Source organism: Procambarus clarkii, chromosome 44 (assembly GCF_040958095.1).
Source record: "Procambarus clarkii isolate CNS0578487 chromosome 44, FALCON_Pclarkii_2.0, whole genome shotgun sequence".
Taxonomy (NCBI): domain Eukaryota; kingdom Metazoa; phylum Arthropoda; class Malacostraca; order Decapoda; family Cambaridae; genus Procambarus; species Procambarus clarkii.
Window position 1 is genome coordinate 19591617 of NC_091193.1, and position 26605 is coordinate 19618221.

Here is a 26605-nt window from a genome sequence, read left to right on the forward strand (position 1 = left end):
GTCGGTTCCTTAATTTAAAAACTACTTGTGGTCGGTCTCGAGCCCATTGTTGATGTGACGATGTGAATGAATTTTGTAACTAGCTCATCAATATTGTAACTTGCTTAGCTAAATGAATTGTGGGGTTCAGTCCCTGGGCCCATTATGTGCCTCTGTAACCCTTTTCACTACCGCCCACAGGATGGGTATGGGGTATATAATAAATGAACTAAACTAAAAAACTGCAGAAGGCCTAATGGTCCATATGAGGCAGCAGTTGCTCCCGTCATATGGACGGCATATGAATTATATCATATGCCGGACCACTTCAATTATATCAACCCGTCCTCAGACCAAGTAAATTCCATCCAGCAGTCTACCCCAAAGATGCACTCATCAATTTTAACATGCTGTTCATTATAAATAGGAATTTTATAAAAAATCATTTAATATTGTTATATATTAGCTCATGTTGACCTCCCTCTCATGTTGAACCCCACACTCTCATGTTGACCTCCCTCTCATGTTGACCCCCTCTCTCTCTCTCATGTTGAACCCCCACCCTCTTTCATGTTGACCCACCCTCTCTCATGTTGACCTCCCTCTCATGTTGATCCCCCACCCTCTCTCATGTTGACCTCCCCCCATCTCATGTTGACCCCCCTCTCTCATGTTAAACCCCCCCTCTGTCATGTTGATCCCCCACAGCTAGTTTAGATAGATTTGCAGTTTGTACTAATTTTGAATTAGACATACAGTAGCAATTCATATTTTTCAATCCTTCTCCTTCTTTTCTGGCGAAGAACAAGATGGCCACTTCCCCTGGAGGGGTTCATGGGACATTAATGCTTGGTTTGTCAGGCTGGGGGTGCATCATGCGCTGTGTCTGGTTGCGGTTCTTTGCCGTTACCTGCGCACCTTGACTTCTTTGCTGGGGATCCACTTTGGGTTGATCCAGTTTCCCTCGTTCCCTGTAGGAGGGGTTTTCCAGGGGGGCATTGCTTCTCGTGCCTCTCTGAGGGGGCCTGGTTCAAGGAAAAATTATTTTCCTTGATATACTACAAACATTATTATATATATATTGTTCTTTATAACATATGGAATCTTTAATGGAATACAACAATTATCTGAACGTTTTTTATTACACAGTATACAAGAAAATTAAAACCTCATGAAATGAACAAAATAAACTATAGAATACTGATGGTTAAATAAAGGCCTTTATTTTGTGAACACATACTGAACCCATATAGAGAAGGTGTTGAGGAAAACTTCTGCAACTTTATACATATACCTGTACAGTTATGTATATTGCTATACATAACACAACTTTATTGCATTATATATAGGAATAAAAATATTTATGATTAACCAACTTCTCTCGTACACAACAAAAAACCAGCATTGAACGTAATAAAACACCATTTTCTGAGTGAGCCCCAGAGGCTCCCTAGAGCTATCAGACTAATATGTGATATATTAGACTAGGGCATTAGTCAATGGAGTTTAGCCTACCAGGGACCACAAGCCTGAACCAGGCCCCCTCAGAAAGGCACGAGAAGCAATGGCCCCCTGGAAAACCCCCCCTACAGGGAACGAGGGAAACTGGATCAACCCAAAGTGGATCCCCAGCAAAGAAGTCAAGGTGCGCAAGTAACGGCAAAGAACCGCAACCAGACACAGCACATGATGCACCCCCAGCCTGACAAACCAAGCATTAATGTCCCATGAACCCCTCCAGGGGAAGTGGCCATCTTGTTCTTCGCCAGAAAAGAAGGAGAAGGATGCAACCGAACAAACCGACTACCAGGACTGAAAGAATAGAAACCCCTGCACCGGAGGAGAGGATAAAGCTTGCCAATGCCAACAGAAAGAGAGCCTTGGAAAAACAATCTTGAACCAAAGGGGCCATTACGAACTGAGAAGAGAGAAAGGAGAGCACCCTTTCCAAGGAGCAGGATGGCTCAAGCAGCGCATGAGCAAAGTACTCCACCAGGCAAAGTACAAAAGTAAAAGAAAAACCCAGCAAAAGTGCAATGTCCCCAGAGGAAACTGGAACCGGCCACTGCATAGGTATGCTTGCTGCACAACACCTTGATGCCCAAACCAGCAACAAGACTACTCCCTACCCAAGGCTAAACAAGGGGCCATGAAACCTCGGCTGGCCCCAAGGGTGGGGGTAAAGGCAGAGCAGCAAAAACTGCCACGGAAATGGCATTCCAAAGGCACAAGGGAAGAGAACTCTAGCACCTAGGGGTAGTACCAACAGGACACTTAGGGAATGCTGCTCTAAGAGCATGCAAGTCTGGCACACTAAGTACACCTGATCCCCATACCACAAGTCAGCAGAGAACACCACTAAGGCAAAACTCTGCCAGGGTCGACGACCGCCCCAGATCGCATTAGCCAACAAACTGGAGTTGCCAAGTAGTTGCTGTGGAGGGTCTGGGGCTTCCTTCCCCCTTCACCTTCCGGGGAGGAGAGGGCTGCGCGGACAAGCGGTGCAGTGACAAGGTGTGACATTTGCTTGTTTCCTTGGAATTTGGGGGAGTTCTGCCTCTGTTCAGTTTTGGTTGCAATTTTCTTACCATGTGTGGGTCTGTTTTGTTATTTCTACCTTTCTGGGTGCCTAACCCCAGTCAATGGTAGATTAGGAAAGGCCCCCCCCAACCACTGGGGGGTTTTCCAGGGGCCATTGCTCCCTGTGCCTCTCTGAGGGGGCCAGGTTCTGGCTTGTGGTCCCCGGTAGGCTGAACTCCATTGACTAATGCCCTAGTCTAATACAGTATATCGCATAATATATTGCCCAATAGCTCCAAGGAGCCGAAAGAACTCCCCACAGAAAATTAAATTACTGTATCATTCATTATTTCAAAATAAATGTAAGTGGTGTTTTTGAATTTGCTCCTGTGGCTTTCATTCAGTTTATATCATGCAATACCTGTATATCAAAACATTTTGAAACATAAGGCTGAGACTTTTACAAACAAATAAGACATTGATATTTCAAATGAGGCTGTAACGATCAACAATAACTTTACAAGCTAATCAGGGTGAAGTGAACAAACCACCAATAAGGGGTGAAGTAATTGGTGATCCAGCATATCCCATGGAAGAGTTAAGAGGAATAGTGGAATTAAGTAAGGAATTGTGTGCTACTCTGACAGAGGTATTGAAATGGCTGGTGTTAAGGGTTGAATTGAGAGGTTCTCGTGACGAGTAACGCATTGGGATGTGCTGTACTTGACCACTGCTCCACACCTGTTGAACGTCAAAATCATTGAGTTTCAATTAATTTCTTAATTTAAATCATATTATAAATAATTATACTTTCAATCTTATTATATCAATACTGGTAGCAATAATTACCGATAGCATAATAGAACCTACCACAGAGAGTACAGCACCACTGGACAAGTTCTTTTGAAAGCTGACACTGACAGGAACATGGCCAAGTTCACCTCTTATGAACCCACTGTAATAAATATGTTTATAACTTACTAATAAGAAAGTAAATCCTACAAAATTCTATATTAAACATTTACTTAATTATTGGAGAAGAAAGTCATTTTAGTTCTTATACATACAGTATGCATAAGAAATTACATTAATGTACACGGGTATATACTGTATTTTTATTATAGCAAATTAAAGAGAGTTATTTATACTAACCCTCAACTTAGGACTATGTATTAGCAAGAAGAATCACACACCATAATGTTTACTGAATGGCATATGAAAGGAGGGGTTGTTCATGCAAGAAGTCGTGTAAGTGTTCACATGATGAGGCGAGGCAAAGGGATTATGGCAGCTTTAGACCTGCCCGAAGTAAAGTTATCTTGGGCAGGTCTAAAGCTGCCCTGATCTCTTTACCTCACCTCAACATGTGAACAGCAGCACAAGCAAGAAGTGCCTGACCAACCGGGCTGAAGTGGATATGTGGGGCTAAGGACCACTCCAACCTTGTTGGACCACGCTCTCACAAGCTGGAGCCAGGCTTGGGAAGTAGAATAACTCCCAGAACCTCATCCAGGTATAATCCAGGTACTCCTCGCATGAACCACTGCTCCTTTCATATGTCATTATTTAAGAATGTTAGTGCTTGACTCTACTAGCTAATACATGCCCCTAACCTGTGGGTTATAACATTTACAAGCTATCAGTTCTAAGGATATGAACAGTACTGTACTACAATGAGTACATAGTGCTGTAGTGAATACATGGTGCTGTAATAAGTGCATTGTGCTGTAATGAGTGCATGGTACTGTAATAAGTGCATGGTGCTGTAATGAGTGCATGGTACTGTAATGAGTACAGGGTGCTATAGTGAGTACAGGGTGCTATAGTGAGTACAGGGTGCTATAGTGAGTACAGGATGATGTAGTAAGTATAGGGTATGAAATTATTTTCCAGATATCACACTGAATACAAACATTTGAGGGAGACAAATTTAATAAATTTGTAAAACCATACGGCATCCATAACAGGGAACCCTTTATAAAATGGTAACAAAATTATTCTCTTTGTGACACTGTAACTAACAATGTGTCAATAATGACTGCTAGCAAATAAAATAATCCTTTTATTTAGACAGAAGAAAAAATATTTCATATTCTGAGTTAACACAGGTAAACAGGTCAACACAAAGTAGATTAATTAACTATTAGGACAACTATTACTTACCCTGGAGCAAGATGTAATGTTGGATGAGTGTGCGTGTGGAAGAGCACCACACATTCTGTGTCACGGAATACAATAGCCAAACGTTCACTACGCGTGTCCCACGTCAACTGCCTTACCAATCCACCAACACTGTCAAAAGAGCATGCAGTGCAAATGAACGTATTTTAATCATATATATATATTATACAATATAAACAATTATCAAGCAACTTTCTCAAGAAGACTTTACAGAGAATAACAAGGTTATTTAAAATAAGGGTTTTGAATATGCATGAAAATTCCATTTCTGAGTAGATCGCTCATGCTCCATAAGATCTGTCCAAATCAATTGGACAAAACCAATTATAGTCAGGCAGGGTGACATTCTGTAGTATGATGGAAGCGGTCTTGGAGTACTGTTATAATATGATGGAATCCATCACAAAGGATAGTTATAGTATGATGAAAACAGTCACAGAGTAGATTGTTATAGTATGATGGAAGCAGTCACAGTTTTGCAGCAGTATGATGGAAGCAGTCACAGTTTTGCAGCAGTATGATGGAAGCAGTCACAGTTTTGTTGTAGTATGATGGAAGCAGTCACAGTTTTGCAGCAGTATGATGGAAGCAGTCACAATTTTGCTGGAGTATGATGGAAGCAGTCACAGTTTTGTTGCAGTATGATGGAAGCAGTCACAGTTTTGCTGCAGTATGATGGAAGCAGTCACAGTTTTGTTGCAGTATGATGGAAGCAGTCACAGTTTTGCTGCAGTATGATGGAAGCAGTCACAGTTTTGCTGCAGTATGATGGAAGCAGTGACAGAGGTTTGTTCCAGTATGATGGAAGCCATCACAGAGGATTTTGTATACTCAACCTACACTCCAGAAACCTGCAACAATCTAAAGAGTAGACTCACCTGATTTCCTCACCATTCTCATCAGCAACTAGAGTTTGAGTGAGGTCAGCAACTTGGGCAGCCACCTGTGTTCCCCCAACACTCTCACCAGGTATAAAACCCAAGTAGTAAAGAACTGGGTCATCTTGGGTCACAAACAGCAGCAAATGACCCAAACTTGACCAAACTGCAGACTGAACAGGTGATTCCAGACTCCACTGTTCGTAAGTCCAACTGCGAGTTTCAAATACTCTGCAATGAAAGTAGATTTCATACAAATTGAAATGGGAAAAATTGCAAACCTACATGGTAAAAATAGTAGATTCAGTTTATTACTGTAATAAGATTGTGCAAAAGCAAGAATGGACATGTGTGTTTGATTAAAATTACAAAAAAAAAAGTACACTTTTCACCTAGCAGTAAATACATACCCCAAAGTTAGGCAGTTGTTGTGAGCTGAATTCTGGAGGTCAGACTCCATACACAGTTTCAAATGTAGATATGATAGAGCTCGAGAAGCTTAGGAATCTGTACACCAGTAGATTGACGGTTGACAGAAGGGACCCAAGAGCCAAAGCTCAACCCCCACAAGCACAACTAGGTGAGTACATACATACTGTATATATTTACTTTGACATTACCTCATGATCTTGGAGGAGTAAGCAACAAAAAGTCTTGAACTGTTGGGCGACCAGAGTATGAGAGAGATGCTTCCACCCGTCCCACTGTGGACCACAACCGGTACCTCACGTCCCACATCCCACACCACCAGCTGGCTGTTGTTGCCTCCCACGCATGCTAGCAAGTTGCCCTAAAACAATAATTAACATTATACCAACAAGTGCAAAATGGACAAACCACAATATTCTGTCACTAAAGCTATTTTAACTAATAATGCTTCACTATAAGCTTCCGTTCTTCCTCATATTCTCTCTGAAAAATTACATTAACTTCAAATCATCTGTAATTAGTGTACTGAAGAAGTCATCCAGCCAATTACTTACCTCATCTGTGGCCAGTCTTACCACCTTATACTGTAACTTCCAATTCACACAAACAACATATTGTAAAATAATAATTAGTACCTTAATTCTTAATAAGAGAACACTAAATATAACCTGGCATACATTTTTACACAGTACCATCTAAATTCAAATAATATTACATTTATAATAATATAATAATAAAGCGTTGAGCATCCAAGAGCCGAAAAAGAATAAGACCGGAACCCACGAGACGAAACGGCAAAACCCAGCAATGGCTGAAACTCCTGATGAAGTGGCAGAGTGGATGCATAAATTACTACCAATACAACCCACCATCTTCTCCAGGAAGAGGGTAGGATGGTGATGGAGGGGCAAGTAAAAAAAATAATGTGACCAAGCAAGCTAAAGGAACTAATCCAAGATAGCTTGCTGGCAAGGTAAGCAAACCACACACAAGTCTATCACTGCATTATATAGAAAGGGTATGACCAACATGGATAAGGCATGGAAAGGTGCCTATTCCAAAAACAAAGCCAGAGAAGAAACATAAGATAAGCCACCTGTGCTGAATGCAAAGAGAATAATTCTAATTCTGTGACCACCAGACCAACAGTCAACTGCACAGTTAGACACAGTGGCATTAATAAGTGTGGGAGCTAAGTTCCCTTGAAACCAGGCCTTGTCTAACTCTTACTGGGGGCTTTCCAGTTACCTACATGATGTCCACAGATTTAAGCCTCAGTGGTAACAAAGGCATGTAATTATTATTATTATTATTTTAACTACTTGGCCATAATATAAGACCATTTACTAGATCCTTATCAGATTTGGGGTAAAGGTCATGAAGGCCTAAAATAGTGACAAATGTCCTGATAGCTCAAATGACTCCTGACTCAAAAGGTATTCAAGGGGCCATCAGCTCCAACAGATATCTGAGAAAACAAACTATAAAAGAGTATTAATGGTAAGAATGAGAGATCTCCAGGGAAATTCATAACTTTATGTTTGAAACCAGAATTAAGAAAATAATAATTAATAGAAGTAAATACTCTTTTTTTCTAATGGTAGCCTATACCAGCAGATGTAATAATTTAAAATTGTACAAAGATTTGAAATAAAAAATTGTACAGACCTTAGGATGCCATGTAAGAGAGTTGATTGGAGTTGCACTAGGGTAGGCCAGGAGTGAGACACAAGAGCCAGATGGTCGGGTTACAACATTCACCGGGTCCAGTGTCCACAGTAATACACCACACTCACAGCCAACAGCCAGAAGCGAAGCTGAATACGGCCTGAGAATACAAATACTCTATCAGCAGCAAACTAAGCAAAACATTCAAAAGCAATGAATCACTCTTTATCCTGTAATTCAGAAATAAATGATATAAAAACTAGGATTTAGAACTTTGCTCTGCTAATTAATAATCAAGGTATGAACAACAATTTAAGTGATATCTAATGTATGACACCAAATAAAGTAAGTGATCATTACAAGTACAATCCAAATTTGTATGTTCTTTAATCTATGATGAAACCAGTTAACCAAAAGAATATCATATTAATATACTGCACAGTACAGTATACCAGTTCACAATACGTAACCTCAAATGTTAATACAGCAGAATGTAAAATATATTATTATTATAACATTTTTTATTAATACATTTAGGTACATCTGCATTTACATAGGCTACCCTAGACTATATGAAGGGCTAAATAGTGTGTCAAGAGTTAGCTACTTGATGCTAAAACATCAAATACTATACTGAACAAATATTTAGTTAACCAATTAATTTGTAAAAACATATACATACATCCAAGCAATTTGCATGATGGATTTCTGGAGGCGATGCTTGAGAAGAGGCGTGATACTGCGGCCAGCAGCAAACACTCTCACCGTATCATCACAGAAAACAGCAGCTAGGGTGTTAGTATGGGGATGCCAAGCTACACTCACAACACTACCCCCTGATCCACAAAGGGCTGTTGTATATGTGGAAGAATGAAAATGGAATTAGTTTGAATGTTATTATTTATAAATGAATTAAATACCAGTAATACAGTACTGTAAAATATCTAAACATAAAACAATTTAATTTCCATGAGCAGTGTGTACTCCTGTAACTGTCAACATTTATATAAAGTGCCACATATAAAATGCCTTACCAAGGGGAGGTATTGGAGAGCTCCCATTGCTCTTGGGTGATGACAAGAGTGCCTGTGCTTTGGTAATGATGCCACACACTTTAAGAATAACAGAGGCCACAGTGGAAGCAATCTGATAGAGACTACCTTCATCCTTGCCTTTGATCATCTCTTCTAGGGAAGCTTCCCATCCCTCCTCATAACTGAAAGTTACAAATAGTACAATATCAAGCTAACTTTTAAAAAAAATATGAGGTGGAACAAATATGAAACACACTTTTCTGAGCAAAGCCATTCTGATGTCTCTTAAAGTAAGATTCAAGGTGTCTTGTGGAGAAGAGGCATAGCAATAAAGCCCATGATATTCAGCCTGGAATGACTGCCACAGGTGTATCCATTAAACTCAAAGATGTACAAGAGATTTTCATATTGATCAAATGTGACTACTAAACAAGATCTCCTTCCTAACAGCCCATTCACTCCTTGCCTAGACACTTAGTACCTTAGCCATTACCAGACAGGGGTTGTCACCATACGTTAGCAACCAGACCCCAGATAGTCACAATCTTCCTCAACACTCACAACATGCTGTAAAACAAGAGAAAGGAAAGAAAAGGAGAGACCGGAGACCACCCAATGTCATTGTGCAGGAAGGAGTTTCATATTTCTCGAGTTTTGTATTTCTGTGCTATAGCATTGCATTCTGTTGCTGTTTAGGGTAAATTACAAATACATGAAAGAAATATTTAATATAAAATTAAATAGAAAAAACAAGGGAAGAAGGGTGGTGTATCTGAGAGCAGCACAGTGCTGACAGGAAGCTGATGGAGGACTAATGAGACATTTGTTCAAAATACCCAAACTGCCTAAAGAAAAATCTCAATCTTATAATTTAATCATTTCTATACATTATATGATTCCAAGACATTTTTTTATTCCTTGTTCTATTTATCCTTACCCCACAAATGTATTTTAGATTGTTTATTTCTACAGCTCAAACTCTTAATCTTTTGGATTAAGATTGGACTGAAAAATTTCTAATTTCATAAAATTTTGCAATTTTAATTATTTGTTTAAATTTTGTTGGAGTTTTTCTCACCAAAAGTTAGAGAATACATATTTTTGTATGTTTACACTCTTAAGAAATATACAAATAAGAATTTTTCAAGTATAAAATACAGTATAAAATTTTGTATTTAATAAAATCTAACTTTGGCACACATGTTCTGGAACACCACAGTCATCCTTGTAAACTGCCCGTTTTAACTCGCAGAAAACTGAGCCACTGAGAATTTTCTCCCTTTTCTTAACTACCAGAACTCTCTCTCTCCTGGTAATGTCTATAATTTTTTTTCTCATTATTTCCAAATAGTGCTATAGTGCTAACACCACACTCCTCAGGCAGCCTCCTCACCCACCAGCCATGAGGGTGAGAACATACATTTTTACAGCTACTGTATTTAACATTTTCTTCCATGTTAAAGATCATTTTTCTTCCTCCTGAATGGTTTAACTAGACTACACTTACTGGCAGTCATAACTGCCACAAAGGATTCTACTCACAAAGGATTCAAAATAACAATTTGTAGCCCCTTCTTGAATACCAAGAATCAACACAGCACATTACTTACAAAGCCTGTAAGTGTTCATCACCACACTACTAGTAGCATCACCACTCTCTACTGAGGCTAGCTTCCACTCTCTCAGCCTTGATCCCTTAACAACATAAATTTAACCTTCTCATTGTTATTAATATTCAGTACCTCTACTTCTTTAAAACTGGTGAAACTGAACAATTCTTGCTGCCAGACATTTTTTCTACTCACAAATTAAGCATCCAAAGAAAAAATGCAACCAGTCATCAAAAAATGTAATAAATTATTGGTAGGAAAGAATGAACTTCCATGTTTGGCGCAGTGCAGTGGTTAATTAAACCTGTAAAGCTTATAAATTCTTTAATACTATAGGTATATATTTCACTGAACATACTGCTGTTTATTTATTCATACAGCAGTATGAATGATTCATACTGCAGTTCATACATTCATATGTATGAACATTGCTGTATATGTTCCTTATTAATGAATTTCCCTTTCCAAGTATCTGTTCTCTTCGGTAATTGCATCAGCCATCCTGAATATATTGTGCAAGGTGAACATTTATTTATCTTACTTCTTTTAAAAGTAAGATAAATAAAATACCATTATTAAATAAAATACTAAAATACTAAAATAAAATACTAAAATACCATTATTTTAGTGATCAACTTAGTTTTGCAGTATTTTACTTACTATGCAAACATAACCCGCTGCCACGGAGTCTCCGTGTGAGCTGAGAAAGCCTCCCGGGCCTCTTGTTTACTATGTGCTGTTCTAACTGGCTCCTGGCCAACTGTTACTTCAATAAACTGTCCACCAAGCTGTAGAAAATAAAAAGAAACAATAAGACAATACTCTAGTAAATGCACATGCTCAGAAAGGTAATTAATTTGAAATATCTTTGGAAATATCAGCATTATGATATGCAAGACATTACTGTAATTCTGACATAGATTAATGTACAACTGCTCCGAGTAGATCACTTGAACCATAAACCCAGAACCTCTGCCAAAAGGGTGTGGGCACTTTTGGCAGAGGTTAATTAATATAAATATAATGCCAAAACTCTTAATTTAGATTTTTGGTATTAATAGCAGCCCTGCTGCTATTAATGCCACAAGCATCTTTGACACCTAGATGTTGAGTTGCCAAAGTTGAGCACTGTACAGAGAGATGACTAGGCACTGAAACTTAGTTATACAGTATACCGATTGGTGGGTTCTGTTTCAATAAAAAAAAAACAGCGCCGAATGTAATGAACTGCCATTTTTTGGACAAGCCCCGGAGGCTCCCTGGAGCAATTGGGCTAATATTCTATTGCCTTCAAGACAATAATATGCCAAACATAGGTACAGTAATTGGTACAGTACCTATAATTTATACCAAGTACCATGTTTTCTATACTTTATATAGATAACTTCGTACAGTACTTACCAAGTTCCTAGTAGTGCTGAGAGCTTCACTATTTCCTAATGCGCGAAGGCGTCCATCATTTTCGTAAGCTGTCACATGTCCACTTGCAGGTGGTGGAAGGAGGTGCTCTAAGTTTATCATGCTGCTGAATGGTAAAAACAAAAAATACAGTACAGTATTATTATCCAAGCCTAACAGCAGTCCAAATAAACCTAAAGTAGCACAGTATTTTATTTTTATTTTAGAATAGGTCACTACAAAGATAAAGTTGTCCTCTGAACAGTGCATAACTTTAAAAACATAAACATCAGTCTAAAACTAAAACATAAACTAAATTTTAATTTCCAGTCAGTTCTTAAACAATTGGATATCAAATGTATCATGGAAAACATATGATGGCTAGTACATTCCACAATATGGCTGTGGAATGGAAAAAAAAAGAAATAATATTATATTTAATCCTTGGATTAAGCCTAATGATACACAGTAACTGTGAGAACAAGCTGCAGCAAAAATATTACTGTACTGTATATCAGTACACAGTATTTCACCTTGGTAATTCACCTGCTGTTTGTGAGTAAATTAAGTCACCAGCTGAAACATTGGCTTATTCCAGAGAAATTAATTATTTTAAAGGTAGCTCTGGCTAGCTTCAAAATTTAATGAGAAGGTATGCAATCAGTTTGAGGAATATATCTGGATAAAAACTACCGGTAAGTGCTGATGTTGGTTGTCAAACCATTAACAAAAAATCTTGGTAAAAAACAAAATATATCAATAGTTGGGATACGTAGTTGAAACTGTGGATCCAACCCGTCCTCAGGCTATGTTCATTCCATCCAGCAGTCAACCCCAAAGATGCATTCCTAAGATTTTTTTTTTTAACACACTGTTCGTTCAAAATAAGAATTTTCTCAAAAATAAATTAATATTATTATATATTAGCATATTGTGCATTAGTTAGGTTAGGTGTTTAGATTCTGTTAGAGATTATTTGTATTTGTTGTATGTGGGTGAAGCATTTACGGCGTTGTGTGTGGTTTGAACAAAAGTCGTCAGCAAAGCACTGTTCGAGAGGTGTTTAACGCAGTCCATCCTCATGAACAAAGGGAACTATTGGGGGGAAAGTGTCAAGCCGTTACGACTATAAAGCACTGGGAACGAATCAGGATAAGGATGAAGGATGAGATGGGGACCAACTTGCTGCCTAGTGAATGCTTTTGAAACAGTCCAGCGACAAAATTACATGTAATATATTCACATTAATTTAGTTATTTAAGAATCACTTAGATTTCCATGGTTTTGATTTGGTGCCTGATTTACTTTATTCTACTTGCATTTGTACAGAATTCCTGGGATTTCCATACTATTCTACTTCGTGGTATTCCTTCCCGGCAGCGTTATGCAAGTTTCTTGTCCTATGCCAATATTTGAAACATTGATGAAATTGACTAGTTGGCCCAGTTAGAACTAATTCCTAAACTCTTTAATTATATATGTGACTTACGTGAAAATTTTATCTATCTTCTATATTTAGTTAAAATATTGAGGAAATGTTCAAAATTCCTGCTGCCTGCCGTATTTACGTCGCTTAGTTCAATAAGAACAAAGTTCGGAAGAAAACAACGTAATATTTCAGGGTAGACAATGTTCAATGTTAAATGGGATTCTTGTACTGTTATATGTCTATTTGTACTCACTGAATTTGTGCGCCCCTTGAGGGACTTGAAGTAGAGGGGGGTAGAAATAGCCTAAGCTACTCTATCCCTTTGAGATGTATTTATTGCTTATCTCAATAAACATACTTGAACTTGAACTTGACAATGTTCGTCTCGTTCTCTGCCAATCTCTCTAAGGATAAGGACAAGGGTCAGGATAAGGATTTGGGATGGGAGGTGGTGGGGGGGGGGATTGGTGGGTAGGAGATTTCATGGGTTTATATGGGTTAAAGTTTATTTCATGGGATAAAGACCTGTATAGTGATTCTTGAAGATCACTATGTAAAAAAAAAATATATATATATATAGACAGGGGTTTATTTGTTTATTTGTTTTTTAATTAATTTATTTATTTATACATTTGAAGATACATTTATAGTTGTTATTACAGGTTTTTGTGATTATTTAGTACACTCTCACAAAGCTACTGTATATATATTGAGGGGTCCTGGTATTACAGTCGGGTCCTGTACAGACTTGAGATCTGGGAAGGTGGTACTGTATATGACTTCTTGGTTTGTAGGGTAAGAAAGGTGGTAATGCAGTGATGTACACTCCTTCCATGCATGAAGCTATATATCTGGGGGATAGCATGGTTCCTGTTATATGGAGGAGACGGTATAAGACTTTTGAATGGTTTGCAAAGGCAATTAGTAAGGAAAATTGGGTGTAAACTATTCTGGTTTGGGAAATGTAATCATTATACTGCTGGTCCAAGAGATAGGAAGTTCCCCTAGTAATACAGCTCATATTATACAGTTCAAGAAGGGGATTTCCTGGTGCTAAAGGAAGCAAACGCGATATCATAAGTGATACCCTCCTCACTGGGGGATGTAGCTTTACATTTGTTCAGAGCAGAGTGTCTCAGACTCGGTAAATAGCACGTTGCATTCATCTTCCTTGTGGAACACGAAATCAAAGTAGGAGTGTGCATCATTGCATTATCACCTTTCTAACCTTGCACACTGAAAAGTCATAACCCACCTTCCTAGCTAGATCTCAAGTCTGCGTGTGCATATGTATATACACAAACTACTCTATAAAAATATAGAAAAATCATTAACTTGGTAATGGTTATTTGGAAACAATAGCTCTTGTATATATAAATAAATAAAAAACTTTCTCAATTGCCGCAACCAGCGTTTAATCTTGACTGCAGTGTCTGGGGAAAAGATTGTTTAGGGCAGCTAGTTGGTTGCACAATCATCGACTATACTCGTTTGCTCTGTGTACAGGATGAGGGTGTGACACTTGGCCAGTCTTATCGGCTTGATTATTTTAATATCCTTTCATGCCTGACTGACGGGGAAAGGGTGAGAGTTGAGACACACAAAGAGCAGTTTACCAAATGATGTTACATAGGCTTTCAATGCGAATTGACATTAAATAAACTGTTGGAATTCAAACAATAAATCATAGCCAGCTATGGAGAAAATGTATCCATCATCTGTAATTTTTCTGTCAAATGTGCTATTGAATATTATATTGCAATTAGTGGGCGAGATTAATTGACTTATAAGTAGAGTACATATATTTTCCAGGACACGTGTTGAATGCTCAGTCGAGAAGGAACAGTGGATGGTGGATGCACCCCCCCACCCATCCCCGTTTCACTGGGGATGGGTGGGGGGGTGCAGCGCCCGTCCCCAAGTGTTCCGCTGTCCGCAGCTACTACTTTGACTTTACAGACATTCTACTAGTAAGCCCTACCTTGTCAGGTAATTCCTTCCTTGGCGGCTCGGCCTCTGGCCTGGGGTTATTTTCTTCTCCAAATACATATCAGGCTTCCCCAGTCACTATGTTTTCTGCCGCCTGATTATTCTCCAGCTAGGGTTTCCCTTATGTTATGTTGTTCACTTTGGTGTCCTGTTATACTTAGTATTAGATTTGTTACATTCGCCTCACTGCTAATTCTAGACATTAGGACATTAGGTTTCTGCAGAGTTTGTTACTAGGCTATAAGATTACGTTTTACTACGGGTGTACAATTTAAGATGTTTCGTGTACTTCGCGTTAGCCACGGCTATGTTATACATTTGTTAAGTCCTATTTAAAAGCCTGTTTTACTTCTGCAGAATTATTTATCATGTCAATAAAATTACGCCCCCAAGGCTTGGTGTCTTCCTTCCCCTGATCAGAAAACAATAAATCATAGCCAGCTATGGAGAAAATGTATCCATCATCTGTAATTTTTCTGTCAAATGTGCTATTGAATATTATATTGCAATTAGTGGGCGAGATTAATTGACTTATAAGTAGAGTACATATATTTTCCAGGACACGTGTTGAATGCTCAGTCGAGAAGGAACAGTGGATGTGGGAAGATGTTCCAAGAGCTGCAGGTCAGTCTAGATATTTTTATATTTTGTTTATATCAATTTTCAAGTAGCAAACTGATTTATTTAATTTAAATAAGCTAGCGCATTTGTTACAGTATCACGAGGTATATTTATTGTTAGCAACCCAGTTAATGTAGGTAGTTAAATACACGAATGGTACGTGTTGGACGCTGAATTAACGTGTGGAACTAGAGATCATTTCATTACTTGTTAATATATATCACACAAACTACTGTATGTACATACAGTACAGGATAATCATTAACCTAGTATTAGGTTAATGGAACTGGATGGATGTCTGCTGCTAGTATTGGCTATATGGAAACATTGTGCTACTCCTTCTAAAACATTGTTGACTAACATACTTCACTAACCCAGGGAACATTGTAGGCCTACATTACTTACCCCAGGGAACATTGTAGAAATACGTTAGACCACTTACCCCAGAGACCCCAGGGAACATTGTAGGCCTACATTAGACTACTTACCCCAGGGAACATTGTAGGCCTACATTAGACTACTTACCCCAGGGAACATTGTAGGCCTACATTAGACTACTTCCCCTAGGGAACATTGTAGGCCTACATTAACTACTTACCCCAGGGAACATTGTAGGCTTACATTGGACTACTTAGGCAGATGATGAGCCACAATAAAGTGGCTGAAATATGTGGTACGTGTTGATTAGAAACATTGTCGTTCCTTCATTTTCTAGTGTGTGGTCTGGTCAACATTAGGCTACTTACCCCAGGGAACATTGTAGGCCTACATTAAACTATAAGTCCTTTGAACATTCTAGGGTGTAAATTAGACAGCTGACAAAGAGAACATTATAGGCCTACATTTAAACTAATTCTTATTAAAACATTATATTTTCAATGTGTTGAAGTTGCATTTAGTTGTCACTTATCTAAATGATAAGGGTTTATGTATTAAAGAGTAAGTTCAAGTAAGACGAGCATTTTTTGTGTAAAGGCAAAATTCATAAGCCTTGCTAAGTGTTACTGGGCACAATACCAAATTTTCTGAATACTTTAGTTCATTAGATAATGTTTTCTATTGCTAATGTTCATCTGCAATCAGCTAATGGACAGTTTTGTTTAGATAGATTAAATTAGCCAAAATTTTCAGCGAACAGAATGTTCATCTGGTACTCTGCAAGTGACATCCCGAGGGAGTGCCATTTACAGGCTGTATCGAAGTGTGTTTGAGTCACTTTTCCCAGATTGCATTCAAAGATTACGTTATTCAATATCCAAATTTGTGCGGTGAGGTTAAGCACTGTCATGTGTTGTCAGTATCTGGATGGATACAGTGTGAACATCCTCATCTCGATTGTTGAGATGAGGAGCCCATCTTCATCCTAGGGGCCTGACAGTTGAGTGGACTGCGCTCTGTATTCATAGTCCTAAGGTTCTGGGTTCGATCCCCGGCGGAGGCAGAAACAAATGGGGTAGTTTCTTTCACCCTGATGCACTGTTCACCTAGCAGTAAATAGGTACCTGGGAGTTAGACAGCTGCTTCTTGGGGATGTGTAACAAAAAGGAGGCCTGGTCGAGGACCGGGCCACGGGAATGCTAAGCCCCGAAATCATCTCAAGGTAACCCCCCTTTGATAGGGGTCCCAACAAAAGTATACCAGTTGTCCATTTAGACTATAAAAATGTTATACATCTTTATATCATACACATACAGCATATTGTATAGACAAAAAAAAAATCTTTAAACAAATGACAAAAATGAAAATGTAATTAAAATGTTTTGAGTGCTGCCATGTACAACACTGGTTAAATACCAATAGGTATTTTGTTTAATAATTGTGAATGTCATGTTATTGACATTTGAATGATTATTTTATTACTTGATAACGTGATATCAGTAAAATTTTACCAAAGTCGGTGCCGAATAATAATTAGACTCTTGGTTAGATAAGGTTGCTAAGTGTTGAGCTGAATGTAGTTATCAATGCTGAAGATTTTTTTTTGTATATACTGTACTGTATATACATATACTAGTATATGTAGATGTATATATTGTATATTTATATTTTTCCAGATAAACATGAATACATCATTCAATCTGTTTTTCTGGACCCACCTTCATTACACCTCAGATGAAAATGCTTTGGTTATTCTTGATGAGCTCTACAAGAATTATACAAAGTTTTGCTCTGATCATCAGTTGCCTCTTGCAAGCAAATCATCCATGGGAAAATCCCTCTGTCGTTTGGGATTTAAGGACCGTAAGAGGATTCAGGGATCCCATGGAAAAGGTAAAATTTCTGCCTGCCTAGGTTTGGCTTGGGCTGCGAGTGATGTAAATCCTAACTACCACCTCTTGACCCATAACATGCCAAAAAGAAAACTAACATCAAGAACCTCAGAATGGAAGCATAAACCAAAATGGGAATCAAGAACCCCAGAAACTGAAAGGTGCATCCCTAAACCAACTCCTAGCATTGCAGAATGGGGAACAATTATACCAAAACAGGAACCTAGAACCCCCCCCAAAAAAATTCCCAAGCCAAATCTAAAGATCCCAGAATGGAAACCAATTATAAAAAAACAGGCACGAAAATCCCCCAAATGGGAAAGTACCTCTGAACCAAAACAAAATACTTCAAAACAGGTGTGCGTTCCAAAACGACATACAAAGCCCATTAAACTGAAAAAGACAACAACCCTTGCAGCAAAATCAAGATCTTCAAAACAAAATCAGTGTAAAAACAAATTTAAGCTGAAGATGAAATTTAGAAAACCAAAGACACCAAGACAGACACTACAAGAGAATGCGTATAGAAGGCAATTACAAGTGAACCTCGGCCAAAGCTCAAAGAGGTACATATTTTGTCCTTTCACAAGCAAGAATGAGGCAGCAACAATTGTATCTTCTCTAGGGCTCAGCATTACAGCTCATGTGCTTCCAGAAGAAGGAGCTTTCTTTGTTAGGGAGTAAATCATTATATCATCACTTCTTACCTACATGCAACAGACAGACAACATTTTATTGATTTATAAAATTATTTCATCTTGCATAAACGCTAACGAGATATTTAAATTTTACTACTGAAGAGGATTAACTTATTTTAAAGGAATTTAATATTATTTTGTTCATTCTTTGGTATAATTATTGCTGTGCTGTATATTTTATTGTAGTCAAGTGATTACCTTTAATGGAATTATTATACATTAATTTCTCTATATTAATATTACAAATTAATGTTTTACAGATTACAGTAATAAATTTTTTCATAGGCATAGTAGCCTTGTAATGCATATCCAGGATCTTCCTTAAGCCTAAATTTCATTGATATTACTACATACAGGATAATCATTATAAATTGAATGTACATTTGTGTACATTCATAATCATCAATATAGCATCTTCCTTCTAGCTGACCATGCCATCCTTCTCAGGTAGACAAATTATCAGATTAATTTATTATAGTGCATTTTTTTTAAATATGAATAAACCTAGCATCACTGATTTCTTGAGAATTGTCACACTGCATACAATACACACATTTACTCCCTCCTTAACAAGGTGCTTCCACCCAGCCTTGTCCTTAACAATCTAACCCAAGTTGTTCACACTTCCCACTCACCATGTCCTGGCCTTATTTCCAACCCTCAAATTCACTTGTTATACTAATAAAGCTGAGTCACTAAATTGTTTACCTAACATTGGATTTACAGGGAATAAGAGGAAAAATTTACTACAGTCATCTTGAAAATCTCGTCTGTAGGGCATAATCGAGTGGAGCAAGACGATGTAGGCAATAATGAACAGGTTTTATTTGAATCAGACAAGCATATAAGGGTTAATTAAACAATCAATAAGATGGAACATCTTAATATTTTCTATACAAAACATTCATGTCAAGACATAAATATTATCATATTTTAAAAATGTTATACCCCTGTATATTCAGAATTTTCACATGCAGTGTATTGTTCAAAATACACAATTTACAACTGTATATTATTGCATATAGCTATCCAAAGCTATTTACCTCACTATTCCGATGCGATGCAGAAAGTACATTATATAATAAAATAAATTTTTCATGTATTAATACCTTTTAAATCCCCCACCACCACCCCTACCAAATCCTCCACCTCCCCCTCTGCCAAATCCTCCTCCTCCACCGCCTCTGCCAAATCCTCCTCCACCGCCTCTGCCAAATCCTCCTCCTCCACCTCTGCCAAATCCTCCTCCACCACCACGGCTGAAACCACCACCTGTATTAAAATAAAAGTGATGGTTAAATTCCTGTATGATTTGATTATGAGGACGATAAAAAATGTATCACATAGCCAGCACATTTCAGTATACAAACAGAATGCTGTAAGGAGCACTGCCTATTAGCTATTGTACCCAGTGCATATATATATTTCCAGAGGCATTTCCTTACATTCTTCTGGCTCATCCATGTTCTCAACTTATGTTGTACTATAGACAACAGAGGTGGATCATTAGAAATTAGGAATTCCCAGAAAAATGACAAGATTGCCCATCTAGTGTTAAAATTCGTATAAAAAAAGGTAAAAGACCCTAAACAATAAACATTTAAACCTTGTAAAATACTGTACTGGAAAAATAATTAGGTGTATGGTATATCGGGAGAAAATTTGAACCATACTAAGTCCGAGAACTTGTAAGGATTGCAAATCTGACAAGTCTGGCTTTTGGTGACAAGGTCACGAAGATTCTCTAAAAAATAAAAGGTGTTTATTTAATTACATTGACAAAATACTTTTGACACAGTTCCCCTCCCCCCCCAAAGATCAATCAGTCAAGGTGGAGGAAATGGCAAGTGGTGTTAATACAGTTTAATATCTGGACCCTTAATGTACCTGATATATATAAATAACTTGGAGGAAGCAGAATCATACATGATAAGGTTTACAAATGATGGGAATGGGCTAAAAAAATATTACAAAACTACAGGAGGGCCTAGATAGCCTATAGGAATGGGCAAACAAATGAAGTTTTAATACCCCAAAATTTTAATTATTTTTATAAGGTTTGGAAGAGGAGTGTCCTTCAAGTTTACAAGAGAGGCAAGCTGTAGAAAAAAAAACAATTAAAGGACCTGGAAGTGGCAGTAACACAAGTCTAAACAGAATAACAACAGCTGATGCAAAACTAGAAAGAATAAGGATGTTTTAAGAAACCTAAAGGATTTTTTGTTTAAATAATACACAAAGTGAAGCCAGTCCAAGTATGGAACCCATACCTGATAAAACACAATGAAATTGAGGTTCTAAAATTTGCTAAACGTGCCAGATAAGAGCAATGAGCTATGTGGACAGGATAACTATATCTAACCACAATGGAAGAATAGATAGGTGCTGTGATATAACACACAAGATCTCAAGGGGAATAAATAAGGTTAAAAAGACCTTCTGGTGACAGGCAAAAGAATGGTTTCACTGTTGGAAGCTGGAGACAGATGAACCATAAAAATACATAGAAATATTTGTAGGTAGCGAGTGGTAAACAAAGGGAATGAGCTTTGAATGACAGCAATGTTAAAGTAACCACCATTCACAGCTTCAAGAACAATTATGACTACTGTAATTTCAGAAGGTGTACATGTGACTAAGCAAAATAGCTAAGAGGTGGTGATGTAGAGCTGGATCTCACTACCCATAGATAACTAATTTGAGTAACACATCATCCAATACAGTGGCACCTCAATTAACGAATTTAATCTGTTCCGGTACTGAGCTAAGGCATCTCAAAATATTGAACAGAAAACCTAGAAGTAGTACAGTAGAATGACATATATAAATATACTGTACTTTATATAAAGGGACACTCGGCCAGAAGAAGAGAATATGTACTATCCGGGGAAGCCTTGTGGGGCTCCCACATATGCTTACTTATTGTCATCTACCACCACCTATATCTTTTTAATTTATTTCAAAATAAATAAACATATAAACATTATATATATATTATAAATATAAATAAAATAATACGGGGGGAGGAGAGGAAAAGAATAAAGTGTTCAGTGAGAATCTACAAGGTCTTCTCTGAATACTCTTTATTTTCTTCGAGGATATGGGTCCCTATAATTGCACCAGAGGTGGTACCCCCTAAAATAAATAAATAATATATATATATGTATGTTAGTTAGCAAGCAATGCTTACTGAGTGACACTTATAAAGTTTCATTGTGTTACAATTTAAATTCAGCGTAATGAGTGCACGATTCATGAGACTACAGGCATGAAAGTGAAAATCCCAAGCCCCAAAACACATCAAATGCTTTCAGCAGGAACACCTTGCCCTGTATACATACCTCGGCCTCCTCCACGTCCTCCTCGACCACCACCACCTCTACCTCCCCTACCACGTCCTCCTCCTCTGCTTGATTTATTACCAGGCAAAAATATGTAGAGGGGCAGTAATTTTGTAGAATCTATATATATCTGGAAAAATAGATATTATTATTTGACCTGACAATACATTAAATACAAAAACTAAAAAAAAATGCTTTCCTCTGTTCCATAACCTTTACTGTAATAGGTATTCACTCTATTATATAACTGAGCTCAGCGATCAGTATTTTCAGCTCGTAAGTCACCATATGGTCTCTATAGTCATTATTCAGTCCCACTCATAAAATTAATATTGAGTTTAGGCTTAACTGAGCTCTTTTTTTATTTGTGCATTTTTTTTTGTTTTGTTTTTAAAGAATAATGAGTTGAGATATATAAGGATCAGAGCCTTAGCAGGATAATGTCAATGAACAAATCCACAAGGGCCGTGATGAGGGTTTGAACCTACGTCAGGGAAAATCCCAGAGGTGCTTTAGTCGACTGCGCCACGACATGGTCAAAAGAATTGCAACTGTCCTCACACAGATCCTGCAGCCTTTCCGAGACACAAACCTGGGTTTTACACAATTCCCCCATGCACCCAAGCTCTATTTCTTCAATTCTTGACTCAATTTGAAGATTCTTCAAACCCAAGCTCAAGAAGGCCATTCATAAGTCCTGGGCAAACAAATCACCTAACACACAAGAAACTTAGCTCATTCAATTACCCCAATGTCTCCAAACCATGAAAAGGCAGCCACCCAATCAAGTATAAAAAAGTAAATATAATACATTATTTTCTATAAATTTCCTTATGTATTGTTTGTTGTGCAGGAGGGGTGAGTGCAGGACAGTGCATACAGTTGAAGAGTACTGTATTCTTCAATCATAGCCCCATGGTGGACCACCAACTCGCCTACAAAAAAAAGTGGCTAGTCATCAAGCCCTAACAAGAAGCAAAACCAGCCGTAAACCAATTGCAAATGTAAGATGCAGTTATCGAACTTTAGTGATTCCCTGAGAAAGTAAGATCATACCTCCATCTTTGAGGGACAGGGATGGTCCTTACTGACAACCTTTTATGGCCACACAGAACAGAGTTCAACACTTAACATCCACCTTGTCCTAAGGTATGGGCATGAAATAAAACAAAACTGTCATCTCTTATACTGTATACAACATTAATAAAAGGGGACAAAGACTGAGCAGACAAGCAGTCTGAGAACAATAATACATCATGAACGCGAACAAAAACTGTATATCAGACAAAATCTAAACCACCTATTCCATCTATAATACTATCTAATAAACTAATACTATCTAAACTAAAGAGCAAATTATTTTCTTAGATAATATTTATAGATAATATCCATAGAGAGAGAAAAAAAACAAAAAAAGTTACCTTTGAATTTTCCTTAAATGATGAAGCTTTGATGTTCTCGCCAAGCTTAACAGATACAAACTTGTCATAAGGCGTCCCAAATATTTCATCTACCTTCCCAACCTAAAACATACAAATGCAGTACATAATTTAGAAACATTTCATTCACATGGAGAAACTGAAACAAAAGTGATAACATTATTTATTATTTTAATTTTAAATAAGCTTTTAAATTTCTTTTTAAAATACCCTAAAAAATGTTTGCCATATATAGAGATGAGCCATTAACTATTCTTTGGATTCTTAAACCCAAGAGGCATACAGCATATAAAAATAAGCGATTGTACAATGTCATAAATGTTGACAAAAAGATGTAAACACTGGAAGTCAACTGACCAAAGGAAAATATGAACTCGCCAATAAATGATGTTTTACCTCAGAATGTACCAGAGGCATAAAAAAAGTAACACGCTTTAACTTGTTTTAGCTAAAACTTATAGCGAAGCAATTGGAATGCTGTCCACAGAGAATCTAAGACCCAGTTCATATCCTCTATGAACAGGAGACCCAAAAAGGAAACGTACAGTATCAACCAGAGCGGCCAAGTGAGTTCCTGGAAATGGCGAAGTCTGAAAAAACATTCCATGAAAAAGTGTGAACAGGCAGCATCTTGGTGGTTAAGAAGCCAAGATCAAAGCTGCAAAAAAAAAATCTCTAGGACAGATAACTTTGACTGGCGATGGGCCAAAAATAAATCCCTGACAGACAAAAACCAAATGACATGAGCAAGTCGGGACCAATCCTTGAAATTAATTGTGCCTAAAGTTGGAGGCTTAAAGGGAAATTGAACTTGTAGTGACCAAGCCCAAACATACCAGAATTGGGTACATATACAGGGAGGGCTATGTTCAGAATAACTCGAGTTTTCCCAGAACAAAAAAAACGCCGGATAACAAATGTTAAAACATTGTGCCATGTACCCAGAGAAAATAATGAGTTTCATGCCAATCTGCTAGCCAGGAAATAGGAATATCCAGTACAGTAATACCAAAACCAGGAAACGGCAGAGGACTCAAACTCAAACATAGCATTGTCCACCTAAGACACACGGACCCTACCTCACAACGGGAACAATAACAAATGCTGTCATGTCTGACCGAAAGGCAACAGGCAGAATTGAAGATACAATACCTGTATAGAATGGACACATCCACTCCCTGCAACTTTAAAATTTAAGACTACAATAATACTAATTTATTCACACTATGTTATGATTCTAAACATATACATATTCATTTAAATATCATTCCAACAAGATGCATATAAAATACTATTGAATCTATTCTAAAACTTCCCAAGGTATCATTTGCCATAGATAGTATTGGGTATACAGTATTTCCCTTGCAACATGGCCTGCATGTAGAAATTTTGGTGCAGTAATGCAAATTTGCTGTCATATTGCTCATGGCTATTAGGGGGCTACAATTGGCCCAATCTTTTGACAATTACTTATTCAATGAGCTACAATAACAAATAACAGTAAGGACATACCTTGTGATACCATACACGTAACCCATCTTGAGGTTATCTTGAGATGATTTCGGGGCTTTAGTGTTCCCGCGGCCCGGTCCTCGACCAGGCCTCCACCCCCAGGAAGCGCCCGTGACAGCTGACTAACACCCAGGTACCTATTTACTGCTAGGTAACAGGGGCATTCAGGGTGAAAGAAAACTTTGCCCATTTGTTTCTGCCTCGTGCAGGAATCGAACCCGCGCCACAGAATTACGAGTCCTGCGCGCTATCCACCAGGCTACGAGGCCCCATAGATAAAAACATTTTCCAGACATTGCAATTGACACTTCAATGTTGTTTTTTGTACAAAACCTACACCATCTCTAAAGGCACTATCAAGCTACAAACAAGTAATTCTCACCTGTTCTTGATTTTCTAGATATATTGGTGCATTGAAGTATGGAACATCTTTATGGGTTACTTTACACACAAGGTCCTCTTGAGCGGTATGCATAAAGTAACCAAATTCCAACACCTGAAAATATTTTAATAAAATACTTAAATGAACTTGTAAAAATAGTAATAAATATAAACACAAAACAAAAGAGAGAGAACAAAATTTGTGCATGTATGTAAAACTATAAAATCAACAATAAAATACAGTAATTATGCTAAATTATTTAACTAAAATAAAGTTTTCAAGGTTGATATTTGTTAATAAACTTACTTCCCCAGAAGGTCCATTATCAAAGCCACGCCCACCTCCAAAGCCACCGCCGCCACCACCACCACGAAAACCTACAACATTAATTGTTTGTGTAATTTGAATAACTTTAGGTAAAAAATAAAAGTAAACAAAATGGAAGCACTTACCCAGAGAACAGGAGGAAATTCCCTTGCTTTCCCCTCACCATTCCTTATCTAGTCAACACACATTTTTATGTTATCACTTACCCATGTGCAGACTCTCAACATTCAAGTACAAAATGTTGAAAATGTGTGTTGTACTGTATGTATTATAACAGGATGATTGATGAATAAGCAAAACAAGCTTTGTTTTGTTTTGCTTATTTTTTTTTGCTTGTTTTGTTTTGCCCAGACCTCCCAAAAGTATGGGAGGTTTGGGGCTCACCCTTCCCCCTCCCGGGGAGGGGGGAGCTGTACAGACAGAGACGCAGCAGCTGTGGTGACTTCATGCTTGTTTGCTTGTTTTCTGATTGGGGAGTTCTGCCTGCTCATTCGGCTTTAGGTTTGCAATTTTTAACCAGATGTAGTTTGTGTTGCGATTCCTTCCTTTCTGGGTGCCTGACCTGGTAGATGGCAGACATAGACTGCTTCCAACTACGCGGTGGTGTCTATAGGCCATTGCTCCTCATGCCTCTCTGAGGGGGCCAGGTTCTGGCTCGTGGTTCCTGGTAGACTAAGAACTCCATCGATTGACTGTTGTTACGGTCTAATATATATACATCAGCCCGGTATAGGTCCGGGGAGCCGAAACGTCTCTCCACAGAATATATATTAAGACCCCTGAACATAATTTGCAGTTAACATTTGAACCTATGCAGTCTTGCATGGCACTATATAACTGTCACAATTTGTATGTTAATGAGATGAATGATGCCTCATTTCTGTCGTCAACGTATACTCT

The 26605-nt window shown here is 37.9% G+C and overlaps 3 protein-coding genes across 5 annotated transcripts in view; 1 reads left to right on the plus strand and 2 right to left on the minus strand.

Moving 5' to 3' along the window:
- Positions 1 to 1102: 1102 nt before the first annotated feature.
- Positions 1103 to 13326, minus strand: LOC123745311 (aladin). 3 transcript variants are annotated; one of them, XM_045725727.2, is made up of 11 exons: positions 13187 to 13326; positions 11701 to 11821; positions 10960 to 11087; positions 8690 to 8871; positions 8338 to 8506; positions 7656 to 7815; positions 6179 to 6348; positions 5559 to 5789; positions 4663 to 4791; positions 3370 to 3454; positions 1103 to 3240 (listed from the first exon to the last, which is right to left on the minus strand). In XM_045725727.2, exons 2-11 carry the CDS (start codon positions 11818 to 11820, stop codon positions 3028 to 3030), a joined length of 1587 nt encoding a protein of 528 aa, XP_045581683.1. In that variant the 5' UTR covers position 11821; positions 13187 to 13326; the 3' UTR covers positions 1103 to 3027. The 3 variants fall into 3 exon arrangements, with proteins under 3 accessions (XP_045581683.1, XP_045581684.1, XP_045581685.1); XM_045725728.2 differs by having other exon boundaries at positions 11701 to 11824; positions 13187 to 13293; XM_045725729.2 differs by lacking the exon at positions 13187 to 13326 and adding an exon at positions 13047 to 13064 and having other exon boundaries at positions 11701 to 11824.
- Positions 13327 to 15077: 1751 nt separating this feature from the next.
- On the plus strand, positions 15078 to 19404 carry LOC123745309 (uncharacterized). The gene is made up of 3 exons (XM_069300745.1): positions 15078 to 15096; positions 15675 to 15739; positions 17791 to 19404. Exons 2-3 carry the CDS (start codon positions 15722 to 15724, stop codon positions 18688 to 18690), a joined length of 918 nt encoding a protein of 305 aa, XP_069156846.1. The 5' UTR covers positions 15078 to 15096; positions 15675 to 15721; the 3' UTR covers positions 18691 to 19404.
- A 167-nt stretch (positions 19405 to 19571) lies between these two features.
- Positions 19572 to 26605, minus strand: part of Gar1 (Gar1 ribonucleoprotein) — a 12484-nt gene continuing 5450 nt past the window's right edge. Inside the window, exons 3-7 of the mRNA XM_045725725.2 lie at positions 25685 to 25755; positions 25379 to 25492; positions 23467 to 23568; positions 22046 to 22175; positions 19572 to 19976 (exon numbers count right to left, since the gene is read on the minus strand). Coding sequence (XP_045581681.1) covers positions 19807 to 19976; positions 22046 to 22175; positions 23467 to 23568; positions 25379 to 25492; positions 25685 to 25755 — 587 coding nt within the window. The 3' untranslated portion in view covers positions 19572 to 19806. The remainder of the gene's footprint in view (positions 19977 to 22045; positions 22176 to 23466; positions 23569 to 25378; positions 25493 to 25684; positions 25756 to 26605) is intronic.

What these genes read in the sequence shown, in the direction of transcription:
- LOC123745311 (XM_045725727.2), bottom strand. Translation starts at nt 11,820, where the DNA reads ATGATAAACTTAGAGCACCTCCTTCCACCACCTGCAAGTGGACATGTG. An exon ending in TACTCCTCCAAGATCATGAG is followed by an intron (nt 5,790 to 6,178) that starts GTAATGTCAAAG and finishes CTTTCATTGCAG; the next exon opens with AGTATTTGAAACTCGCAGTT. An exon ending in GAGAATGGTGAGGAAATCAG is followed by an intron (nt 4,792 to 5,558) that starts GTGAGTCTACTC and finishes CTCTTTTGACAG; the next exon opens with TGTTGGTGGATTGGTAAGGC.